Genomic DNA, 23,602 nt, shown 5'->3' on the forward strand with positions numbered 1-23,602 from the left:
CTAGAGCAAAGTGTTTAAATGGTTAAGAACTTTTTTATTTTACACACCCACATTTGAGTCATTTGGACGCTGGACCTCCATCCGCACAGCAGAAATAATCCAGTTTGACACCGCCTTAACTGCCGTGCCTCAGCGCTGTGCAATTTTGGGGACTATAGTTTGTTTTGGCACTTGAGTTCAGAGAAGGCTAAATATTTCACAAAACTACATTTCCTATAATTCTATAGGACTGAGCCATGGCAGTTAAAGCGATGTCAAACTGGATTATTTCTGCAGTGTGGATGCAGCCCATGTGTCTGTTAAGATGCGGATGCTGGTTTAGCACAAAAGGCATGAGAGAGAGGAGGGAAATAAGAATGAAGTGTGGGAATAAAAGAAAGAAAATAAACAAGGCTCTTTAAGTAACAATTGTGTGTCCAAAGGGATACTCAGTCCTGGCTTTTGGGAATCCAGTGGAGACAAATGGACACATACAACTTAATCACTGATCTGATAATGAAAGCTACACTGACTTTTTCTAGGGCATAATGTGTACAAACGTGTCCGCAACTCTGTATTCATCCCTTGCTTTGAAATAAATAAATTGCTTTTCACGACAATCCAAATCTCAGGATTAGATGTAGCAGAGACGTTTCCACTCATGAACCAGATGAATGAGAAAATGGAGACCCTATAACAATTTGTTTAAACTGGCCTTGGAAAGTAAGCAAAAGAAAGAAAGAATGAAAGAAAGTGTATGGAATGAACAAACAGAAGCAAAAAATCCATACTGTAGTAATATTTTTACACTCTTTCAGCCTCGTATTGCAAAGGATGCACACTTTCTGCACACAGGAACATCATTGGAAAGCAGGGTTGTTGTCAGGACTGCTGCAGAAATTGCCAGGAATAGAAAAGCTTTTGCATGCAAAGCACACTCTTTGCCACTGAACTACACAGCTGTTGTGGTATTTAATAGTGTTGCTTTTTGGCAGCTTGGTTTGCAACCTCATTGTGCCAAAGCAATGCAATGCAAGACACAATGGCCCTGGATGTCGAAGGAAGTGTGCAATCTAGGCCCGCCACCTGCCGGCAACACTTTGCCTTATCACAACACACAATTAATTATGAATTAATTAATTCTGAAATCCAAAAATATTCCAATATCCAAATCTTTTTTCATGAGAGAGTGACGCCTTTGCTTTCCGACGCTTCGTTGTTGGACACCAACTTTCACAAATTTATTCAAAATAATTGGGTATAAAATTACCTAACATAATGCCTTTATTGGGTATAAAACACCTTCATTGTATATAAAACACACCGCAGAAATAATAATTTGACTTGACACCATTTTAACTGCCCTGGCTCAATACTAGGGGATTCTGGGAACTGTAGTTTTCTGAAGAAATGTAGTCTTTCCTGTCAGAGAGAGCCCTGGTGCCCCACCATACTACAAATCCCAGACACTGCAGCGTAGGTTGGACCAGTGGCACCAGAGCTCTCTCTGACAGAAAAAACTAAATGTGTCTCAAAACTACAGTTCCCAGAATCCCCTAGCATTGAGCCAAGGCAGTTAAAATGGTGTCAAAACTGGGTTATTATTTCTGCAGTGTGTTTTGGACCTTAAGACACATAGAATTAGACTCTCAGGCTGCTGCCATTCTGCAGGAATAAGGCAGTTTGACATTTCCATGGGCCAGTGCTATGGAATTCTGGGATTTGTAGTTTGGGGGGGACTCACTCTGACAGGAAAAGCTCAATGTCTCACAAAACTACAGTTCCCAGAATCCCCCTAGCATTGAGCAAGGGCAGTTTAAAAAATGGTGTCAAACTGGTTATTATTTCTGCAGTGTGTTTTGGACCAATGGCAACAGAACACTGACAGAAAATATGTCTCGAAAGAACTACAATTCCCATAATCCCCTAGCACTGAGCCGGGGCAGTTAAAAATGGTATCAAACTGGGTTTATTATTTCTACAGTGTGGACACAGTCCCCCCGAGGCGAATTGGAGCGTGGCTATTGGTTAAGGCGAATAACGGAGGTCGTAGATTCCTCCGGCCGTGAGGCGGCGCTGTGGCCGGGGAAGGGCGCCTCTGGGGCGGCGTGCGCGCCAACTCTAGTCCGGGGCTTTGTAGGCCTCTCGGCGCGCGGCCTATAAAGGGCGGAGGGCGGCCTTTGCTTCCCTCTTTCCGCTCGCGGCCTCGGAGGAGGAGGGACAAGGAGGAGCCTTGCAGCACATTTTTAAAAAAGCCTTAAAAATAGCAAAAGAGAAAAATATATATAATAATAATAACAATAAAAGGAACAAGCATCATCCTCAGAACCAGAAATAAGGAGGAGGAGGGTAATTAATAACCTGGGGCTAATAATAATAATAATTAATAATAATAATAATAAGATATTAATAATAATTAATCCCAGGCGGGAGGAATTTGGGGACCTCCTTTTCGCCTTGTTTTAAATTAAAGATATTCTTAATTTTCTGCCTGGTTTCCCCCTTCTCTCCCAAGTGTTTTGTGCATTATTTTCCCTTATAAACTCTTAATTTAATTTTAATTTAGTCCTCCTCCCACTTCTGTGTTAATTTCCTCTTCTTTCTGCCTTCTTTTATTTCCTTCCCCATTAATAATTTTTTTTAAGTTTATTCTTTTAATTTCTACCCCAATTTTGCTTGAATTTTAAAAGGTAGGAAAAGTTCCCCAAAGGAAAGAGTCAGGATTGAGTGATTTTTCTATTTTTATTCCCTTTTTATTCCCTTTTTTCCCTAGAAACCCCATTGGACATTCTCAATTCACTTCCCTTTTTAAAATCCCATTATTTTATTATTTCTCCCCTTTTTATTTCTTTCGCCGTCCTTTTTTGCTTTTGCAAAAAGTAAAAGCTTCATCTTGGCGGACTTTTGGTTTTATTTTCATGAATAAAACTTTCAGCTTTAAATAAAAATCACCTTTTAACAAAAACTAGATCAAACTGACTGTTTTACCTATTTTGCACAAATAACAGGAGGAAAAATACGAGAAGAAATATATAAGATTTTATTTTTAAAATAGCCTGGGAGATAGTGAGGGGGAAAGTTAGTTTTGAAGCTAATCCTTAATTTAAAAGAAAGATTTTTCCCCAACTGGATGTTTTACAAGATTTATTTTTTTAAAAGTGGAATTAGTTACTTTATTTTATTAAAGAATTGCTTAAAATACACTGGTTTTTGGGAGTCTCCTTGCTCTGGACTACTTTTCAGCACAGGTCTTCCACTTAGTCCTCAACTGACCCTTCAGAAATATTTGTTACTGTTTAAAATTTGCACTAATTTTTAAAAATTGTAATTTAATTTTATTTTATTCTGGCCTCTCAGCTGCATTTCTTTGTTTCTCGGTTGCCACGCTTGCAGCGTTTTGGCCTTTTTTGATCTTAACTCAGACCTCTCTGTAAACGTAACTCTAAACATTAGAAGGTTTTTAAAAGAGATTTTATAGGAAGGGCTATTTAGACATAGCGGAGGAAGATGAACACGGCTGCTAGTAGCTACCCGATGGCGTCCCTATACGTGGGCGACTTGCACCCGGATGTGACGGAGGCCATGCTTTACGAGAAATTCAGCCCCGCCGGCCCTGTGCTTTCCATCCGCGTCTGCAGAGACATGATCACGCGGCGCTCCTTGGGATATGCGTATGTCAACTTCCAGCAGCCGGCGGATGGTAAGTAGAAACGGTGGAACTTGCTGCCACAAGATGCAGCGATGGCTGCCTGCTTGGATAGAGTTAAAAGAGTACAGTGGTCCCTCCACGTTCACTGGGGTTAGGGGTGCAAGACCCCTGTCAATGAGGAAAAAGCACAAATAAAAAACCCCACTACAGTCGGCCCAACATTTTTGCGGGGATCCATTCCAGATGCACCACCCCGCGAAGAAGGAGACTCATGTATAGAGTCAAGCCTCATAGGCTTGAGTTGGGTGCATGCCTGTGAGCATGCGCAAGGGGTGTGTGCCGCACATGTCCTGCCGTGAATATTCAAGATCACGGACCTCAAGTGCGCGAGAAAGGAGAGGCGACTGTATTTTTTATTTAACCTGAGAGAACACCTCTCTAAGAATTTCCAGCTCCTCGAGCGCAACACTGGTCAACATCTGCCAGAGGTTGACCATAGGATTACGCTGGAGAACATACAAATGGCTAGAGAAGTGTAGTCTAGTAATCTGCAGGTCCTCCAGAGCAACTCTGTGGTCAACCTCTGGAGGACCTAGAGATTCCTAGAGAGGACATATTAATCAAATCTGCAAATAAAGCTGTAAGTGTGGAGGGCAAACTGCATTCAATAAATTCATGGAAGAATGGGGCCATCATTATAGCTACTAGTCAGGAGGACACTGGATAATCTCCAGTATTCTGGCCTGAACAAGTACAGTTGTCCCTCCACATTTGCAGCTTTGATTAATATGTCCTCTCTAGGTCCTCCAGTACAACTCTGCCAGAAGTTGACCCTAGAGTTTTGCTAGAGGCCCTAGAGATTCCCAGAGAAAACACTAATTCTAGGCATTTGTAAGTCTTCCAGTATGATCCTATGGTTAACCTCTGGAAAAAATCCACCAAACAGTGGTACCTTTATTGGCCAACCAAAATGCACAATATACTTTTTGCAAGCTTTTGAAGCTCCACTGGCTTCTTCATCAGGTAAGATGTTACAAACCAAACAGAAGAAAATAGTTGGAGATGTTAGTAAGGTGACTGCATTTTGTTCTTTCTGTCCTTACTTAAGATGGCAAAAGTTGACCATGGGGTTGTCCTGGAGAACCTAGAGGTTATTAGAGAAAACACTTCTATATAGGCATTTGTAGGTTCTCCAGGGGATGGGACTTGCAATCTAACCACATCTGGAGGGATGCATGATTCCTACAGTGTTTTTGCTCAAATGGAGCTACAATATTCTTAAAGCACAACTGTTTCTTCCCCATGGCAGCTTCTAACAGCAAGAGAGCAGGAGCTTTGGGAAGCCTTATGCCGGGCTCAGGGTTTCCACAGCCTCGCCTGCTGCATGCCTTGTATTTTAAACAGCTCATCCCCTTTCAGCAGCAAATGGTGCGTTCATGGGTCTGCTGCCCTTGCCAGCATGTGCCTCCGGAGCATCTCTTCCTGCTATAAATAAAACAGCCAAATTTAACTAGCTGGACTGGGCTGAGGTGCCACTTGAAATGCACTCCTTTGCTTAAAGCAAGAGGACTGATCCAGCCCCCACCCCTCAGCTAAAAGAATCATGATGGCTCTCCTCTTTCAGGGGCTGGTCAACAACAATGGCATGGCATGAGTCCTGGGGGATTCCAGCAATGGCTCATGCTTGGGCGGCGTATGCTCAGCCAGAGCCTCCAGTATCACCTCTCCAATAATGTGACCTAGTCAAGCAATTGCCTTACTGACTGAAGGCTCACCCGTGGCTCGCAACACACAATCTCTTTGTGTCACGCTGTGACGTGACTGTCATGTAACGCAACCATGTGTATAGTGTACTGGGGCCCATCTGTAGTGACACTCCTGTGCTGAATTATCTGCCAGAGGTGTCTACATTTTCTCTGGCCATATTTACATGTTGCAACTTTCTTAATGTAAATTGTCACTTCTCCTCTTCCCCTTTAACCTTGCAGCTGAGCGAGCCCTGGACACCATGAACTTTGATGTGATTAAGGGCAAACCCATCCGCATCATGTGGTCCCAGCGGGACCCTTCTCTGAGGAAGTCTGGGGTTGGGAACGTCTTCATTAAGAACCTGGACAAATCCATAGACAATAAGGCACTTTATGACACATTCTCAGCTTTTGGGAATATCCTTTCCTGCAAGGTGAGTCTTTGAAAATCTTACTCCTCAAGATCCACTGAGTCTTAATTTGAATGCCTGTAAAAGTGGGGTAACATTGCTGGTGTCAAGCTTCGAGTGTGTGTACATTTTTACAAAACTGTCTTTGTACTAGTGTTTGCTCTGAGCAAATGTGACTTGCAGAAGGCCACCCACTTGCTTCCACAGCTGAGTGGAGATTCAAGCCTGGTCCCCAAGTCATAATCCAACTCTCAAGCCACTGCGCCTTGCTACTCAGGAGGGTTTACTGAGAGATAATATCTAGTTTTCCACATATTCACTTGATAGCTAAGGTGATGGGTTTCCATACTTCTCAAGAAAGGAAGAGCTCATAAGTGATGGGCTCCTTTTTAAAAAGTCTTAGAAAGCCTTGTTTTAAAATAGAGGTGAGTAATTATGATTGGCCAGTGGGGGGATTTTGCCCTTTGCGGGCAACACAGACTCCCACATGAGGGAAGACAGAAATCTTCTGGTTTGAATGGAATGATTTCCCCCACTAAACTCCTGGAAGTTTTCCAGATTGTAATTCATCTCCCCTCCTCTCCCCCCCCCCCCCGGTCCAGCAAAGGTAGGTCAGGAGCATTCCAAAGCCACAAAAGAGCTTCCAGGGCCACACATTTCTTCTCCTTCCTATGGATACTAAACCACAGTCCCTATGATTGCATTCATAATACAGGTGCAGAAATGGTTGTTCAGTTCTTCTTTTAGCACCCATGGAGAACTTCCAGGTTTTTGGTGCCGATTGCAATTCATGTGCTGGTGGTACACGTTTTGACGCTGCTGCCCACTCTTGCCCCGCAGGTGGTGTGTGATGAGAACGGCTCTAAGGGCTACGCATTTGTTCACTTTGAGACACAGGATGCTGCAGACCGGGCCATTGAGAAGATGAACGGCATGCTGCTCAACGACCGCAAAGTGTGAGTGTCTCAGCCGGAAGCAGCGGCAACCACCGCATGAGCCGTGATGCATCTCGGTATTAACCCACAAGGCTGCTGGTTCTCTTGTGCCAAGCTTTGGCCTGCTACCTCTCTACTCCAGGGCTGGTGAGTTTCCCTGCCCGAGCCACAGCCTACTCCTTCCAGTCCAAGGGGCCTGGGCTGGGTTCAGTCCCTCACACTTTGCCCTACTCTCCACAGCTGAGTGAGCATTTTGACCTCACTGCCTCATTCTCTTTAAGTCAAGGGGATTTTTCTGCTTTGTCTTGTGCCCAGTGGTGTCTCTCCTTCTTACATCCCTCTGTTGCTTTTTAAAAAATCGTCATTGTTGCTTTTATCCTCTGAAATTTTCCTTTGCCTTCTCTGGCTTTGGCAAGAGTTTTCATCATAGCTTTTGTTTCTCTTCCTCCAGATTCGTGGGCAGATTTAAGTCCCGCAAAGAGCGTGAACTAGAATTGGGAGCCAAAGCGAAGGAGTTCACCAATGTTTACATCAAAAACTTTGGAGATGATATGGACGATGAGAGGCTGAAGGAGCTGTTTAACAGATATGGTGAATATTCCAGCAGCACTGTTCTTAACATTTAGTCATAAGTACCAAGATCATTGTAGCTGGCACCTGACATATTATTTTGAAAACAAAAGTGTATTAGAAACTTTTATGCAGGAGATTGTGTGTGGAGAAAAGAGTTTAGCAACAAAATCTAATAGAAGTTTAGGACAAAAAGGGAGTTTCTCCATGCAGAATATCTAAAATTTGAACCTACTCTTTACCTACTCTGAACATAAAGATACCTGTTCCCATTTTTAAAGGTTCTTCTTTAAATGGTGCTGTAAGCCGTCCTTTTGATAACTCTGTTCTTCTGGTAACAGGTAAGACCCTCAGTGTTAAAGTCATGACAGACCCCACTGGAAAATCCAAAGGCTTTGGCTTTGTGAGCTTTGAAAAACATGAAGAAGCCAACAAGGTATAAACACTGTGGTTATAGCATGAATTTACAGCCTGTTTCCAGACTGGCCAAATTCTTTCCTTTGAACTATTTTGTGTTATAAAAAGTTCCATTATGTTTGTAATGTGACAATATCAGCACTCCTTTGGTGGTGCAGCTGTAACTTTTTACTTACTTTTAGAGTTGTGAGAAGTGTTCTGTATCACAAGCCAGAAGCTCGTAGTGCTGATAATTTTTAAAAGCAGACATGGGAAAGTAAAGTTGCTTTTAAAAAAAAACCTGTCATAGCTGTAACTAGTTACACTTGGGAAATCACTTTCCAGGCACTGTTTTTTGGAGTGGTTGTTAACATTTGGACCCTGCTTTAATGTGCAAATCAAGTGTCAATAAAAACGTTTATCATTTCTAGAGTGTCTGAGGGAGGGATTTGCTGTTTTGAATTCCCTCACAGGCTGTAGAAGAAATGAATGGGAAAGACATCAATGGGAAAATGGTCTTTGTGGGCCGTGCGCAGAAGAAAGTAGAGCGCCAGGCAGAATTGAAGCGCAAGTTTGAGCAGCTAAAGCAGGAAAGAATCAGCCGCTATCAGGTAAAGAGAGCATGCTCCAGGTCTGACCACATGGGCTTGAGAGAGGTGTTAATGGTTTGGGGGTTTAAATTTGCCATTTGTACAGATTTACATTTGAAGCATGACACAATGCTGTCACAGGATCAGCCGTCATGTGAGAAATTTCCATAAAGGACCCTTCTGCTTGAGATCTATTGGGAGTATTATTAAGATCCATCAATGGATGAGAGAGCAAATCTCATAAAATGTAGTTGAGGGGAAGGTCAAATCCAAGAAAAAAATGACCTAGAATCCAACTTGTGGGAGTTGCATCTGAATCTTTCCCGCTCCTTGCTGTGAGGTGCAGGACTGGGGACATGGGATGCAAAAGCAACACAGAGCAAATCCAGACAAGTTTCCATTCCATTTGAAAGAGACTTGTCTCTACGACTCTGTGACATTTCAATATTTTTGTCTACAGAAAGTGGTAGGACAGTTCCACTTGGTAAAGAATAATCAAGTACACATTGGATAAAATAATCCATTTTAATTTATAGATAATTGATACAAATATCACCTTTTACATGTTTACTCTCTCATGCTAATATTTTATTCTCTTTTTTATTAGGGAGTTAATTTATACATTAAGAACCTTGATGATACAATTGATGACGAGAAACTGAGGAAGGAATTCTCTCCTTTTGGGTCTATCACAAGTGCCAAGGTAAAGAGTCGATAGAATTAGGCAGAGAGAGAGAAGGGAAATTGGAAATCCTTCCAGAGTAGCATATGTTGGGTAATTGGCAGCTGCCATGGGTGGGTTGCACCTGAATCTTTCCCATGCCTCACAGAATAAGTGGAGGCCTGGGGACATATGGTGCTAAAGCAAAGCTGAGGAAATCCAGACAAGTGACTTCTTTCCCTTAGTGAGGGCTTGTCTCTACACCTTCAGCAACACTGGGCTTCAGCCAGGCAGCTGCCTGTGACACGGTGGAGAATCAAAAACAATCATAATTATAATAATGTTTATTCCTAACATCCTTTCCACCAAAGGGCGGAACATCAAACATATACAATCAAAAACAGATGATAAAACAGACAATGTTAAATGGAAAGTTAGGAAAACATTTGGCCTTTAGTGTGAAATAGTCAAGAAAATGGATGGAGGTTTGCAGGAGGTTTGGCAAAGTTCTGCTACAAAAGTGCTGGGCAGATAAGTTCAGTTATTAAGTGGCAATCTGGAAAGACAATTTAGAGCCTCAGCAGCCTACCAAGTAACCCTGGGGGCAGTGGTTTTAGTTGCCTTGTAAGAATATCTCCTTGTGTGTTGTCTTGGTATCTGAAGATGCCAGCCACAGATGCTGTTGAAACGGCGGGAATAAACTCTTCCAGAACATGGCCACATAGTCTGAAAAACCCACAAAAAGCTATGGATGCCTGCACCTTCCACTTCACAATTGCCATGTTGTTTTCCTAAAAAGATAATCTTCCCTCAGGTCATGCTGGAAGATGGGCGAAGCAAAGGCTTTGGCTTCGTCTGCTTTTCTTCTCCAGAAGAAGCCACCAAAGCTGTGACAGAAATGAATGGGCGCATTGTGGGCTCCAAGCCATTATACGTTGCCTTGGCACAGAGGAAGGAGGAGCGGAAAGCCCACCTCACCAACCAGTACATGCAGCGCATTGCTGGGATGAGAGCCCTGCCGGCCAATGCGATCATCAACCAGTTCCAGCCAGCTGCAAGTGGGTATTTTATGCCCGCTGTGCCCCAGGTAAGTCCCAGCAGGAAGTTTTCTCAGGGCTCCTTTTTTTTTCTCTTTTCAGTAATGAAATCTGGGTGGAAAATAAAAACACCACATGATGCCTGATCTGTCGTTGAAAAGGGCAAGGAGTATGAAGTAGCTTGAATTTGCTGGGAGTGTTACAAATATTTCGAGCACTGGCTTAGGAGACTTAAAAACCAAAGCTGCTGATGTATTTGGTGTTGAGTCAGACTGAAAGTATGTGCAACTTTGCTCACACATACACTTTTGTTGTGAATTAGGATATGACTGTGTGAACAGGGTTATGTAATTTGGAGCTGCAGGAGAACCATGTTGTGAAATGTGACTGATCTGGGCATCCCCCCCCCCTTTGCTTTTCAGGCTCAGAACAGACCCACTTACTATGCACCAAATCACATGACTCAGATTCGCCCCAACCCACGTTGGCAGCAAGGAGGGAGGCCTCAAGGTGAGCGCGAAGGAGCCACTTTGACCCTCAAAGCACAGGCCTCTCCCCCTCATCTCTCTGCAGAGAATGGGAGACTGGTAGCCCTGCAGGGTCCCAAGTATCCACTCTCTGGGATGGCCCTTACCATGATAAATATTTTGGGTCAGTAATGCTCACCTAGTGCTAATGACCAGCAGTTTCCCACTCTTCTCTTCCCCCCTCCCCTCAAAATCAGGCTTCCAAGGTATGCCGAACATGCGCCAGTCCGGACCTCGGCCAAGTCTGCGCCACCTGGCTCCTGCAAGTAATGCTCAAGCCTCCCGTGGCTTGCCTGGTGCCACCCAAAGGGTTGGTAAGTGCCTGTGGTCAGATGGTTTCTCCCTGTTTTTTCATACTCTGGTTTCTTCTGGGAAGTAGGAAGAAGACCAAGTGAGGCACTGACTTCTTGGGGCTTGTGCTAATGTCACATGGCATATCTTGGGTGCTTTTTGTAGTGTTGACTTCAAAGAGGCATGGCCTCTCACTGCAGAATAGGTATGATTGTCTAATGGCCTTTTGATAGCAGGGACTGTTACTGTTGTCATTTATATAGCACCTTTCCCCCAATATTGGGACACAGGGCAGTTTACAGGATATTAAAACCAAAGCAGATTAAAACAAAAATAAAATACGCATACATAACTTTTTAAAAGTGCAATTAAACAACCTATAGAATTTTAGTTCACAATTTAGTTCACGCAATGTCTTTATTATTTTTCAGTATATTTGAATTTTGTTCATTTAATTTTTAAAATAACTTTATTTAATTCTTTTGGACAATATGATTTTTGTTGTTTTGTCTTTGGCTTACAGTGTAACCCTTGTTGGGCCCCATGTTTAGAGAAAGGTGGGATTTAAACAAAAAGAAAACAAAGACAGTAGCAAAAGAGAGATAATTGTTAATAGAAAAAGATAACAATACATAATAGTTCAAAATAACTTGCTATTATTTTTTTTTTAGCTGACGGTATCCATTTAAACATATTTACAAGAGATAAAGATATTTTCTTCACGCTAGTCATGCCATGTTTGGGCATGCTTAGCTTATGTTAGTGTTAATTTTGGTTCTTTTGCTATGATTCTCAACTTTACCTATTTCTTTTGTAGGGGTTCCTCCCTCAGCTCCGAATTTAGCCCCTCGACCCCCTGTGGCTGCCCAAGCTCCCAGGGCTGTTCCGCCGTACAAATACGCCTCAAGCGTCCGCAGCCCCCACCCAGCTGCACAGCCTTTACAGGTAGTTTTGGTCTGGTACAGCCATTATATTAACCCCTACCTGCCAAAACAATTGTTCATTGCCTTTATTAGAAATATTTGTTCTCTGTTAAATGTTTGAGAAGCTGATTAAAAACCCTAGAAATTACAGCCTCCTGCCAAATTATATATAAATATGTATACTCAGAATTTTGCACACAATTGATTCCATTGCATTGGGAATTGATTTCTCTCACATAGATTAGTCTGGAAAGAAACAATTGCAGTGACCTCTTTAAAGGCTTTACATTATTCAAAGTATCAGGAAGGAAATCGAAAGAGTTGGTCTGAGAGGTAGAAAATATTGTGGCAAAATCTTTCGGTCTCAGACAGAAGCCAGGCTTTGTTCTTCTCAGCATAGTTCAGATCTGTTTTCCTGCATTCCTGTGGCAGATTCTTTTCTATCCTTCGCAGGAATGCAGCGTGATTCTTAAGTATTAGCCAGATCTATGATTGGTGAACAGCAAGCATTTTTGTATATTTAGTTGCTGTTTGCATTTATGAAACACAAAACCAGTTCTTGCTTATTATAAATAATCCAGGCAAGCACTTTGAGATGGATGCGTTCAGTTGAAGAAAGTAAATTGTAAACAGAATGAACTATTCCCCCCTTTGGCTGATGACCAGCTTCTTCATTCTCTCTTAGACCCCTCAGCCTGCTGTTCATGTTCAGGGACAGGAGCCTTTAACTGCATCCATGCTAGCTGCTGCTCCTCCCCAGGAACAGAAACAGATGCTGGGTAAGCCACCATTTTCTTGTCCTTGGAGACCTTGGGATTCTGGCCTGAAGATGTTGTAGGTATTGTGCAGTAATGGTAAAATTTCCCACCTCATACACACAGATGTCACAGTGAAGATAGTGTCATGTTTATCAAATTCTAAATGAATAAACTCCCTGAAAACCAGTTGAATGGGGCAGAAATTACATGGAACTCTTAAGAAACTTCATAGAGATTTGCATGACATTTAAGTATCCCAAGGAATTCCCCATTGATCTTCTGCCATAGTGTTTTAATGGCAAGGCTTGAATGTTACCCGAGTGGCAGAAGAAAACTGAAATATTCCTGGGCGAGAGAAAAAGAGAGGGCATTATTTCCCCCCCTCCTCTCAATCTGGTTGTGTGAGAGTCTCCAAGTAGCATCCTACCTCTGACGGCTTGCATTTTGCTCCCCTAGGAGAACGTTTGTTCCCTCTCATCCAATCTATGCACCTGAGCCTTGCGGGAAAGATCACAGGAATGCTGCTAGAGATCGACAATTCTGAGTTACTGCACATGCTGGAGTCCCCAGAATCCCTCCGCTCAAAGGTAACAGTGCTCCGCCTTTTCTGTGCTCTTCTGCAGACATTCAGGACCCTCTTTTTTTGTTGACTTCGTCTCTTTGCTGACTTCTTCCCATCCCAGGTGGAGGAGGCTGTGGCAGTGCTGCAGGCTCACCAAGCTAAGAAAGAAGCCGCCCAGAAAGTGGGCATAGTTGCTGCTACCTCTTAAACCCGGGAGGCTGGTAAGTGTCCCAGGCTCAGTTTTGCTCATAGCTCTTAATCTTTTGCCTTCCAGGCCATGGATCATTTTTGCCCCATTTTGTCTTTTTTTAAAAAGAAGTTGAATGAATTTGTGGCAATCATGATTTGCATTCAGACTTACTTGTATATAAAGAACTTGCTTTCCACATGGGGAGGTGAATGTGGAGATTCTCCCAGATGCCATCACAGTCACCTTCACTACTTTTTAAAACATCTGCAGAATAAGAGCCATTAATGCTCAAGAAAATAATCAAAATCACTTAAGAATGTCTTCTAGTTAGAATGTCTTTCTGTTACTTCCAAACATTACCTCCATGTTTAGCAAGATAATCCCAAACTGGTTGTTCTTCTCAGAACTGATGCAGAGTATGGCGAGCATGTAAAGAACTAAACCATGTGAAGGGAGGGTAACGGGGAAGGCTGTCTTGAAATTAATCCAGCACTTAAAATACTACTTTTTACTTTATAGGTTGTCAAAAGCCAGATGTCCCCCACCTCAAAGAATCTATCTGATAAAGATGTGTAAAAACAAATGTGTCCTGTACATTTCAACACCATGCAACATATCTCACTATAACAGTATTCCAGTGTGTAAAAAGCTGCTTTTATGCCTTATTTGCAAACACACACACACTGAAAAACCTCCAACAAATTCCCCTTTTTGTTCTCCACAATCAAAATATGCAGTGCTTCCTTTCCACATCCAGGACACAGCTACCTACTTTGTGTTTCCATGTCAGTTTTTTTGCTGACTGGGTATTTCGTTTGCTTTTCTTGGTTTTAATGGGACAATCGTGTTTGCAAAGCCTGGAACAGTGTTTATCAATAAAGAAATAGATGTATTTCATGAAATGGCCTGACTTTTCTTCTCCTCTTCTACTCACATTCCCTGCCTCAACCCCGAAGTGTGTGCCAGACATCTTGGAATTGCCCTGGGATCAAGCCTTCATAAATACTCGAAGTTTAACTACACGGAGACAGTGTTGAGGCCTCTGTGTGGCAAGGACCTCAATGGATATTCCCATTGTAGCTCTCCTTCAATTGCAGCACAAGACCAACCAAATGAGCTACATGGATTTTATTAATATTTTCTATACACACATTTGGTGATCAAAATGGCATTCAAGAGTTCAAATGTATCAGGGTTTTACACAGATGACAATGTCTGCAAGCGCTTCCATGAAGTGCGTTTAAAGAAGCCATTTGTATTTCAGTGTTTTCCACTTTCTGAACTGGGTTTTCTTAAGACGCATGGGGATGTCCAATGTGTTCAGAAAACACATTGGACTGTGCTTAATAACAGGAGTGGTTTATGGGCCTAAAATAACCTAAAGGCACTGGATCACCTCTGGTCTTGAAAGCTAAGCAGGGTCGGCCCTGGTTAGTCTTTGGCTGAGAGCTGAAGTCAAGTCAATATCTAGTCTCACCCAAAATCATGACCACAAACAGTTTATAAAAGCATTTCTAATATAATTCTTAAATCAGGCACATAAGTCCACTTCAGGGTCAGCCCTGGTTAGTTTTTGGCTGAAAGCCTGCCAAAGAATTACAAACATCGTAGGCTCTTTCAGAGGCTGGAGCTGGCAAAACCAACCTCTGAGGATTCTTTGCCTCAGAAAATGGGGTCACCAGGATGGGGGACCCTCACCTCTGAAATCCATGGGGTTGCCATCAGTCTCCTTGAAGGCACAGGAGGCACACGGTGGTTTTAAAAAAATCAGATTTCCACCAAGAAAGCTTTGGGATGAAGAACCCCCCATCTTCGGTCTTCTCTTTCCACACCTTAAAATTAGGAAAAGGCTTGGAGTGGGGTCGCAACCTTTCTCCTTACACCTCCCAAAATAAAACCCAGGGGTGTCTAGGTGGATGTGAAAGGATGATGGGGCGAAATGTGGGGGTTCTTTCCCCCCCAAAAAAAGAAACTTCTCTTCCTCTGCATCCCTTTTTGGAGAAGATGGAGCAGGGCCCTTTCTTTGCGCAAAGTCTCTTTGCATTGCCCTTGGCCTTTTTTTGGGGGACACCCCTTTTGCCCCAAGTGTCTGCCTGGGGGTTGGAGGCTGGGGGCACCCCTCGCACCCCAACTGGGGGCTTCTCTCCCAAAAAGAGGGAGGAAGAAGCTCAAGCCTTGCATGCCATTTTTACGCACCAAAGGCGCACGTGCGTAAAAAAGCCTGCTGCAAAGCTTGGGCTTCCTCCTCCCTCTCTCCTCCCTCTTCCTGTGACCTTTGGGAGCACTTCCGGGTCAGGAGGAGGGGCTTCTGGGCAAGGCCATGGCTGCCACCAAGAGGGTCCTGTATGTGGGTGAGCAGCAGGAGGGCAAGGGGAGCTGGAAGGATGGAGGAGCTGCTCTGCAGGCTCCAGACGCCTCTTCTCTTCCAAGGGAGCGGGGGAGGCTGGGGAGTGTGTTTCTGAGGGGTGTCTTGGCTCCGATGGGGTAATATCTGTTGTGCCCCTTCCTCTTCAGGGGGCCTGGCAGAGGAGGTGGACGAGAGGGTCCTCCACGCCGCCTTCATCCCCTTCGGAGACATCACCGACATCCAGATCCCCCTCGACTATGAGACAGGTCCGCAGCAGGGGCACCGGGGCTTTGGGGGGAATTGCATTGGGGTCAGGGCAGCTGGCATGGGGTCAGTGGCATTGTGGTCATTGCCATTTGGGCAACTGGCAGAGCATGAGTGGTATTGGGATCAGTGGCATTGGGGCACCTGGCCTTAGGTGATTAGCATTGGGGTGAGGGGTGTTGAGGTGACTGGCATTGGGTCAGTGGCATTGGCCAGTGGAGATGGAATAACTGGCATTGGGGCAGCTGGCATGGGGTGAGTGGCATTAAGGTGACTGGCTTGGGGCAGGAGGCAAACATTGATTTTAGAGCTGTAACTTTACATGCTTATTAGAAGAGAAAACTGCAGGGTTTTTTCCTGGTGGAGAATTTCAATGTATGCCTTTATCATTCTAGAAGACAGATGTTTGTGTCACTGTGCATATGTGCCAAATGTCTAGTTCTTGCTCTGTGGAGCCATTAATTGCTTTCATCTGGTGAAGAAAAAAATAGTTCCACAGTGACAGAAGGAAAATTATTTTTTTCCTGAGCATCCTGTCCCTTTTGAGTATGAGTCTGGACATCTCTTATCAAGTCTTATGTTGAGGTCTGGATATGCATTGGCGGATGCCTGTGTGTTTATGCAGAACCAATAATCTTTTTCTTGGTATCTTTGCAGAAAAACATCGCGGTTTTGCTTTCATTGAATTCGAACTGGCTGAGGTGAGGAAATGCTGACACGTTGATACACCAAAAACATACCTGATGGGGTATATTCAACAGTGAGGGGAAAGATATACAGGTTGAGCATCTCTTATCCAGAAATCCAAAATTGTCTACATGGTGGCTGAGATAGCAACACCTTTGCTTTCTTGGTGGGTCAATGTACATAAATTTTGTTTCATGAACAAAAGTATTAAAATATTGTTTGTGACATGACCTTCAGGTAATGTGTATAAGGTATACATGAAGCATAAATGAATTTTGTGTTTAGACTTGGGTCCTGTCCCCAAGATATCTCATTATGTATATGCAAGTATTCCAAAATACAAAACACTTCTAATCCCAAGCATTTCAGATACAGGAAACTCAACCTGTACAACTTTGTCACATTCCCCACTTCACAGCCGGAAGTGAGTAATTTCTACTCATTTCCTATTGTTAAAAAAGTATTCTTCTACCCTGAAAATTGCCCAGGAAGGCCTAAACTGTGGTGAAAATGCCCATCCTTTCAAAACCTTGGTGTTTGGGGGCTCCAGAGTCTCCAAGGGGGGATTAATGTGCCCCCACATCTTTCCACAGTTCCCCACATTTAATGTAAGAGATGACTTGTCAGTAAAAAAAGTCCTCTTTTTTGTCTTTAGGATGCTGCAGCAGCCATCGATAACATGGTACGTCTTTCTTTAGATGCTCCTCTCACTGCTAACATTTGATATTTTCTGCTGAGGCGTAATGAGAGATTTCTTCTCATGGGGAAGTGAGATTATCTGCCTTCAGGTGCAGCTTTGATTTTTGGGCTCTGTTTTCTAGGAGAGGTTTGCACACAGACTCCTTCATGTTGGTTTCCCAGAGACATGCAAACAAACCCCTTTTCTGGTTTGTTTCAGGAGGCCTCTGAGATCTGAAGAGTCCTGTTTTATAGCTGTGCATTGCAGTTAGTGCCTTTCATTCTCCTGTTGTTGTAAACAGCTGTGCAGTGTTTCTGAGAACATGTGTTGCTGTGTGCTTTCAAGTCGTTGGTGATTCTGTTGCTGGGCTTTCTTGGCAACATTTGGTTTGTCCTTGCCTTCCTCCAAGGCTGAAAATGACTAATTTCTGAGAACAGCAGGATGTAAATCCTTTAAAATAGCAATAAATAGAATGTTGTTCTCCATCCTAAATGTGGTAGAATCAGAAACTTTACCAATTCATCTTTTGATAGAACGAGATTAAAAGTGGCAATAATATATTTTTAAAAACTCTCCCTCTCTCCTATTTAGAATGAGTCTGAGTTGTTTGGGAGGACAATCCGCGTCAACCTGGCCAAACCAATGAGGATTAAGGAAGGTTCCTCCCGCCCAGGTGAGCCATGGAACTGGGACGAGAAAAGAGGCTCCTGACCCTTTCTTTTTGTGCCATGGACCTCTTTGGAAGTCTGATGAAGCCTATGTATTCATAATAATGTTTTTAAATGCATAAAATAGATCTTGGGTGACTGGCAGGTCCAATAACTACAGCAGCTTCAGAGTAGTGATGAGCATAAATGGTATTTCACAATATCTGCAAGAACTGGAATGTGATATGGAAGTAGCTACAATTGGTGGCAAAGTCTTGGTTAGCTATGGTTTGTTGCATGTGTTCCTAATTGAAGGAAATAATAAATTTCAGTTAGAAAGTTAGATTTTTTTTTTAAAAAAAATCCTGTCTAAATTTGCAGACCCGCTGATATCTATCCAAGGACCCTGTGTATGTGTGTATGTGTGTGAATCCCAAATTAAAAACTCCTGGATGAGAAGGTCCCACAGACTTTCTGTTTCCTGAATGTCTTCTGTTTCCCTTTGACAGTCTGGTCGGATGATGACTGGCTCAAGAAATTTTCAGGGAAGACGCTTGAGGAGAACGTGGAAGAAGAAGGGGCAGAGCCTGCCCACTCAGAGACCCAGGAGGTAGGTGGGCACCTCTTGCTTTGGTGGAGTGGGGACCATACTGGGTCTTCAGATTTTGCTTGAGAGGTCGTGCACCTTTAGGTGAGCAGCCCCCTTTTTGGGTCACTTTGATGTGCCATTGCTTCCTGTTGCCATTTTGAGAAGGACTGGAGAAAAAAATGGAGGTATTTGGGCTTGCTGTGTGTGTGTGTGTGAGGGGTGACCCATGGAAAGACACCCAAGGGTTTGAAATTGGGCCCTGAATCCCCATTCAGTTGGTCACCCCAATCTACATTATCTTAGAGGATGACAGGAATCCAGTTAGACCTCTATGTTGGGGGAACAGAGATGTGGCTGCGGCAGGCATGAAGGAAGACAATTTTCATATGTGTGTGTGTACATATGTATATGTATACAGTTTTTTTAATATCATAAATCAGGTACTGTTACCAATAATGCTAATATAAGTACAAGTCAGTCTCATTAAATCTACCTACAAAAAGTAAGATGTGGTTTTAGTGTGTTGGTCCAAAATGACGTGTTTTGCAGGAGATATATGGGTGAAGTTCATTGGTCAAGAGGGAGACTATATTACTTCAAAATTATCCTTTATCATTTCCTGTTGGCTTACCAATTTTAAAAGACAGGTTTTGCCACCCAGGCATCATCCAAACCCTATCCAATCATCTGTGAAATCACAAAGGCAATTTCCTACAGATAGTTTTCCAAGGCATCCTCTCCAGAACCTCCTGGTTCTGAGGACCAAAGAGCCTTTGCCTGCCTTCCTTTATCGCTGTGCAAAAGCAGTGCTGTGCTTGCATGGCAGGCAATTATGCTAACATAGCCTCTTTGGGAGGGATTTCAGCCTACAGTGGCTTGCTAGAGGCCTTTCATAGAACAAGTTGTGTTTTCCTTCTGCTAGGGTGAGCCGCCAGCAAAGAAATCCAGGGCCAACCCCCAGGTTTACATGGACATCAAGATTGGGAACAAGCCTGCAGGCCGACTGAACATCCTGCTGCGATCAGATATTGTACCTATGACTGCTGGTAAGCAAAGATCCCCACTATTTGTTGTTTTGTGCTTTCAAGTTGTTTCTGACATACAGTGGCTTTCTTGGCAAGATTTATTCAGAAGGGATTTGCCTTTGCTTTTGCCTTTCTCTGAGATCGATATATTTATTATCCACAAATATTTTATCCATGATGCTAGTATCCATAGTTTGAAAATATTTTAAAAATACATAATTTCCCATAAGGAAAGCTTGATTTTGCCATTTTGTACAAAAGACATCTTACTGTGCCACTGTATTTAATGGGACTTGAGTATCCATAGATTTTGGTATCCACGGGAGGTCCTGGAATCAAACCCCAGTAGATACCAAGAGCCTACTATATATAAAATTTGGTTGTGTTCAGCTACATCCTGCCAGGGTTTGAATCCTCACTCCGCAACGGAGGCCCACTGCGTAGCCTTGGGCCAGTCCCTCTCTCTTTCAGATGCCTGAGTTGTAGTGAGGAAGATCCAGACGTATTCTACATTTATAGGGCTGTTACCAAGAAGATGGCGCTAACCTGGCTATTTTTGAGGCCAATGCCTTTTTTTGTTTCCCTCACTTTGTCAACCGTTTCCTCTCTCCTCCTGAATCTGCAGAGAACTTCCGTTGCCTGTGCACCCACGAGAAAGGCTTCGGCTTTAAGGGCAGCAGTTTCCATCGGGTGATACCCCAGTTCATGTGCCAAGGAGGAGACTTCACCAACCACAATGGCACAGGAGGGAAATCCATCTATGGGAAGAAGTTTGATGATGAAAACTTCATCCTGAAACACACAGGCCCAGGTAGGACCTCGGTAGGGCTTTGGTGGGACTCCGGTGCTATGGGTTTGTTTACCCCTATGGCAGATTCCTCTTTGTGTCTGTGTGTTGATCTAAAGGAGCCATTGTAGGAATAATAAGCAGCAGCACCAGAAGCACTTACTCCAAATGTTGGGGAAATTCTTATAGGAAGTTTTGGTGGGTTTTTGGGGCTATGTAGCTGTGTTCTGGAAGAGTTTATTTTTGACGTTTTGCCAGCATCTGTGGCTGGCATCTTGAGAGAATGCTGGCATGGAAGTGAGTGGGGTATATATGCTGTGTAACCCTTGGCTGAAGGTGCCAGATACTAGCAAAATGTCAGGAATAAACTCTTCCAGAAGATAGCCACTTAGCCTGAAAAACCCACAAAAAACTATGGATGCCAGCTGTGAAAGCCTTCAGCTTCACATCTTGTAGGAAGGCTTGTGTGATGCTAATGCTATGGCTGTGTGTTTGTGTATTTTTCTTTATATAGGCTTGTTGTCCATGGCCAATTCTGGCTCCAACACCAACAGCTCTCAGTTCTTCATCACTTGTGATAAGACAGACTGGCTGGACGGAAAGCATGTGGTCTTTGGAGAAGTTACAGAAGGGTTGGACGTGGTGCGGCAAATGGAGGTAAAACATGTCCCAGGGAGCAAACGTTTCTGCATGGTTTGGAGGCAAAAATTGCCTCAAAATTATGTTGATTCTCTTTAAAGTTTGGAGGGTTGGGAGCTTTGGAAGGTTAGTGGGGTGGGCTTCAGGGGTCACAGTGTTGAAGTCTAGGAGCCACATGCAGTCCCTGGGCTTCACGTTCTGCATTTGACATCTCTTCTCTTTCTTTTTTCTGACTTTATCTCTCTTTTTTGTTTTTATTAAATCAAGGCTCAAGGCAGCAAAGATGGGAAACCAAAGCAGAAAATTATTATCTCAGACTGTGGTGAATACATGTGAATCTTGGTGCGGACAGAAGCTGGTTGCGAACAGCGGCCAGATGGAAAGTCAACAACCAGTCGCTTTGAACGAGAGTGAGATGTTTTGGGACCCTCTTTACACACAAAGGAGCTTTCCATCTTCTCTGTGTCCAGAACTATAGAGACTTTTTACTTATTTTGTACAGTATTTTCTCTCCTCTAAACTTATAACTATTTTTTTAATTTAAAAAAAACCAAAGAAACAGATCTGGCCTCTTATTCCTCCTGGTTGCTTTCAGGTTTTTTACATTTTAAGCATTCTAACTAGCTTAGTGGTTTTCCTCCTAACACATTCCATATTAAATCATAACTTAATATTGAAGCATAAATTTCCTATCCAGAGGTCATTCATCCAAGGGACACTGAGAAGTGTTGGAGGGATGCTCTTAATTTTGGAAGTGTGCCTCAGGGGAGAGAGTTTAATTTGGTCCACTGAGACTCATCTTTAGTTTTTCTCCTTTTTGCAAACCTCTCAGATCTACTTCAGTCTGAGCCCATCCATGTTTACACAGAAATAAGCCTCATTAAGTTCAGTAGTACTGAACAATCCTAGGAGAATGTGCATAGAATTGCACATTAAGGCATGTTAAGAAACACATCTTGTCCAGCTGACATGAAATCCCTAATATGGCTTATAACAGGTTCTGACAGTTTGCAACAGAACTGTATGTTTGACTTCCTGTAGTTGTTTTGAGAAGAACTGCAGAAGAAAATGGAAGTATTTAGGGGTAGTAAGGCAAAAATGATTAACCTCTTACTTATTAACCTCTTTCCCAATATTATTTAAATCCTACAAGGAGTGGACAGAGGTGGAAATCAGAATAAACCAGAGCATGCGCGATTTCCTCACTCTTCCTTAAAAAGAAAATAAAAGTTGGATTTTGGCATAACTACACAATAACATCCTGCAGAGAAGCCGATTAGAATACTCTTCCGAGACAAAAAAGGAGAGGAAGGATTTCTCTTTTTTCACTTGGTCTATAATTATGGGCTTTGCTGCTGCCCCAGGATGTTACAGCCTCCGCCTTAAATGGATTTTAAAGAAACAAAAATAGAGAACTGCTCTCCTCCCTGAATTTGCTGCAATTCTACATCAAGCAGGCACAGCTTTTTGGAGGGGGAAAAAATCCCCATTTTGTGCCAAATGCCCTCCAAGGCCATGGGGGAATATTTGCCAGGATGTAGCCCCATGGCCCATTTTAGTGATGGCACAGTTCTTTATTTTTAACAGGAAATGGGCTGGAAGTAACTTCCAATCACTTCTTGTTTTACCAAAAAGGTTATTCCTGGGCTTAAAATGGCCTGAAATGTATGTTTGTGTCTGCCATGCAGGTTGAGTCTCCCTTATCTGAAATGCTTTGGACCAGAAGTGTTTTGGAGTCAGGATTTTTTTGGATTTTGGAATACTTGCATATACCTAATGGGATAATTTGGAGATGTGACCCAAGTCTAAACATTATATTCATTTTGTGTTTTTCATATACATCATGCAGATGGCCTGAAGGTATAATTTTATACATAATATTGTTCATAATTTGTGTACATTCGATCATCAGAAAGTAATGCTGTCTTAGCCACCCATCTGGACAATTTTGGATGCTTTCAGAATTTCGAATAAGGGATACTCAACCTATACTCCTGTGCGTATATTTTAATAATAGAATTCCAGACAGTAGTAGGCTTAAAAGTGACCTTCAGTGTTGAGAATGGCAGGCAGCTTTTTCCCTGTGGCCAGTTGACGGAAATCTTTGTGGCAACCCGAATGGTGGGCTTCAACCTCATTCTGTGCATAGATGGATGGAAGGTATTGCAAAAGGGAACAGACTGAGAACAAGGGCCAGAGGGATAGGTGTTGCTTTGTATCTCCCTCCCGGGGAAGGGAAGGAACTGGATCTTCGGGTGCGTTTATATAGGGAGATAGATCATTAAAATAACAACTGCAAAATATTGAGGACTTTGCACAATCCTCCTGTTCTGCTGCAAGACATTGGTGTGGGAAGCAGAGAAATACCTTCTGCTTGGGGAAAGGAAGAAGAGGATGCTTTGGGGAGATCAGGTGTGCAATAATTACATTTGATGGGAAAGGTATGTGTGTTGCAAAGTGCCTCCTTTCTGTAGGAAGGGAACAAAGAAACCCTCTGGCTCCAAAAGTGCTGAGAGCAGCAATTTCAACAAAGCAGGTTATTGAAATCTGTGGTTTGTCGATGCATTCCCTGTCTTGTGGCTGGTGGCCTCTGATTTAAGGTACCTTGCACTACATGAACTGAATGTGCTTTGCTCCACTGTACTTTTGTCTTTTTACACCATTCACTCTCTCTCTGTGTATATAGGAGAGAGAAAGATAACAACAGCTTTT

The 23,602-nt window shown here is 43.0% G+C and overlaps 2 protein-coding genes and 2 non-coding genes across 4 annotated transcripts; all 4 read left to right on the forward strand.

The window, feature by feature from the left end:
* The first annotated feature begins 2,157 nt into the window (after window positions 1-2,157).
* Window positions 2,158-14,118, forward strand: PABPC4 (poly(A) binding protein cytoplasmic 4). Its single transcript, XM_089478310.1, has 15 exons — window positions 2,158-3,679; window positions 5,617-5,810; window positions 6,627-6,742; window positions 7,173-7,312; window positions 7,633-7,727; window positions 8,161-8,298; window positions 8,885-8,980; window positions 9,753-10,025; window positions 10,398-10,485; window positions 10,700-10,816; window positions 11,611-11,738; window positions 12,402-12,495; window positions 12,931-13,061; window positions 13,158-13,257; window positions 13,746-14,118. Exons 1-14 carry the CDS (start codon window positions 3,487-3,489, stop codon window positions 13,242-13,244), a joined length of 1,890 nt encoding a protein of 629 aa, XP_089334436.1. The 5' UTR covers window positions 2,158-3,486; the 3' UTR covers window positions 13,245-13,257; window positions 13,746-14,118.
* Window positions 8,586-8,719, forward strand: LOC149304973 (small nucleolar RNA SNORA55). The gene has a single exon (XR_016271931.1). It is a non-coding gene; the product is annotated as a small nucleolar RNA SNORA55 (small nucleolar RNA).
* On the forward strand, window positions 9,080-9,216 carry LOC149304974 (small nucleolar RNA SNORA55). The gene has a single exon (XR_016271932.1). It is a non-coding gene; the product is annotated as a small nucleolar RNA SNORA55 (small nucleolar RNA).
* Window positions 14,119-15,516: 1,398 nt separating the features above from the next.
* On the forward strand, window positions 15,517-21,445 carry PPIE (peptidylprolyl isomerase E). Its single transcript, XM_089478603.1, has 10 exons — window positions 15,517-15,577; window positions 15,741-15,839; window positions 16,495-16,538; window positions 17,180-17,206; window positions 17,795-17,876; window positions 18,360-18,460; window positions 19,362-19,485; window positions 20,090-20,275; window positions 20,766-20,908; window positions 21,158-21,445. Exons 1-10 carry the CDS (start codon window positions 15,547-15,549, stop codon window positions 21,224-21,226), a joined length of 906 nt encoding a protein of 301 aa, XP_089334729.1. The 5' UTR covers window positions 15,517-15,546; the 3' UTR covers window positions 21,227-21,445.
* The last annotated feature ends 2,157 nt before the right edge of the window (window positions 21,446-23,602 follow it).

This window comes from Sceloporus occidentalis, unplaced genomic scaffold (genome assembly GCF_023333645.1).
Source record: "Sceloporus occidentalis isolate IW3139 unplaced genomic scaffold, rSceOcc1.0.p SCAF_13, whole genome shotgun sequence".
NCBI lineage: Eukaryota > Metazoa > Chordata > Lepidosauria > Squamata > Phrynosomatidae > Sceloporus > Sceloporus occidentalis.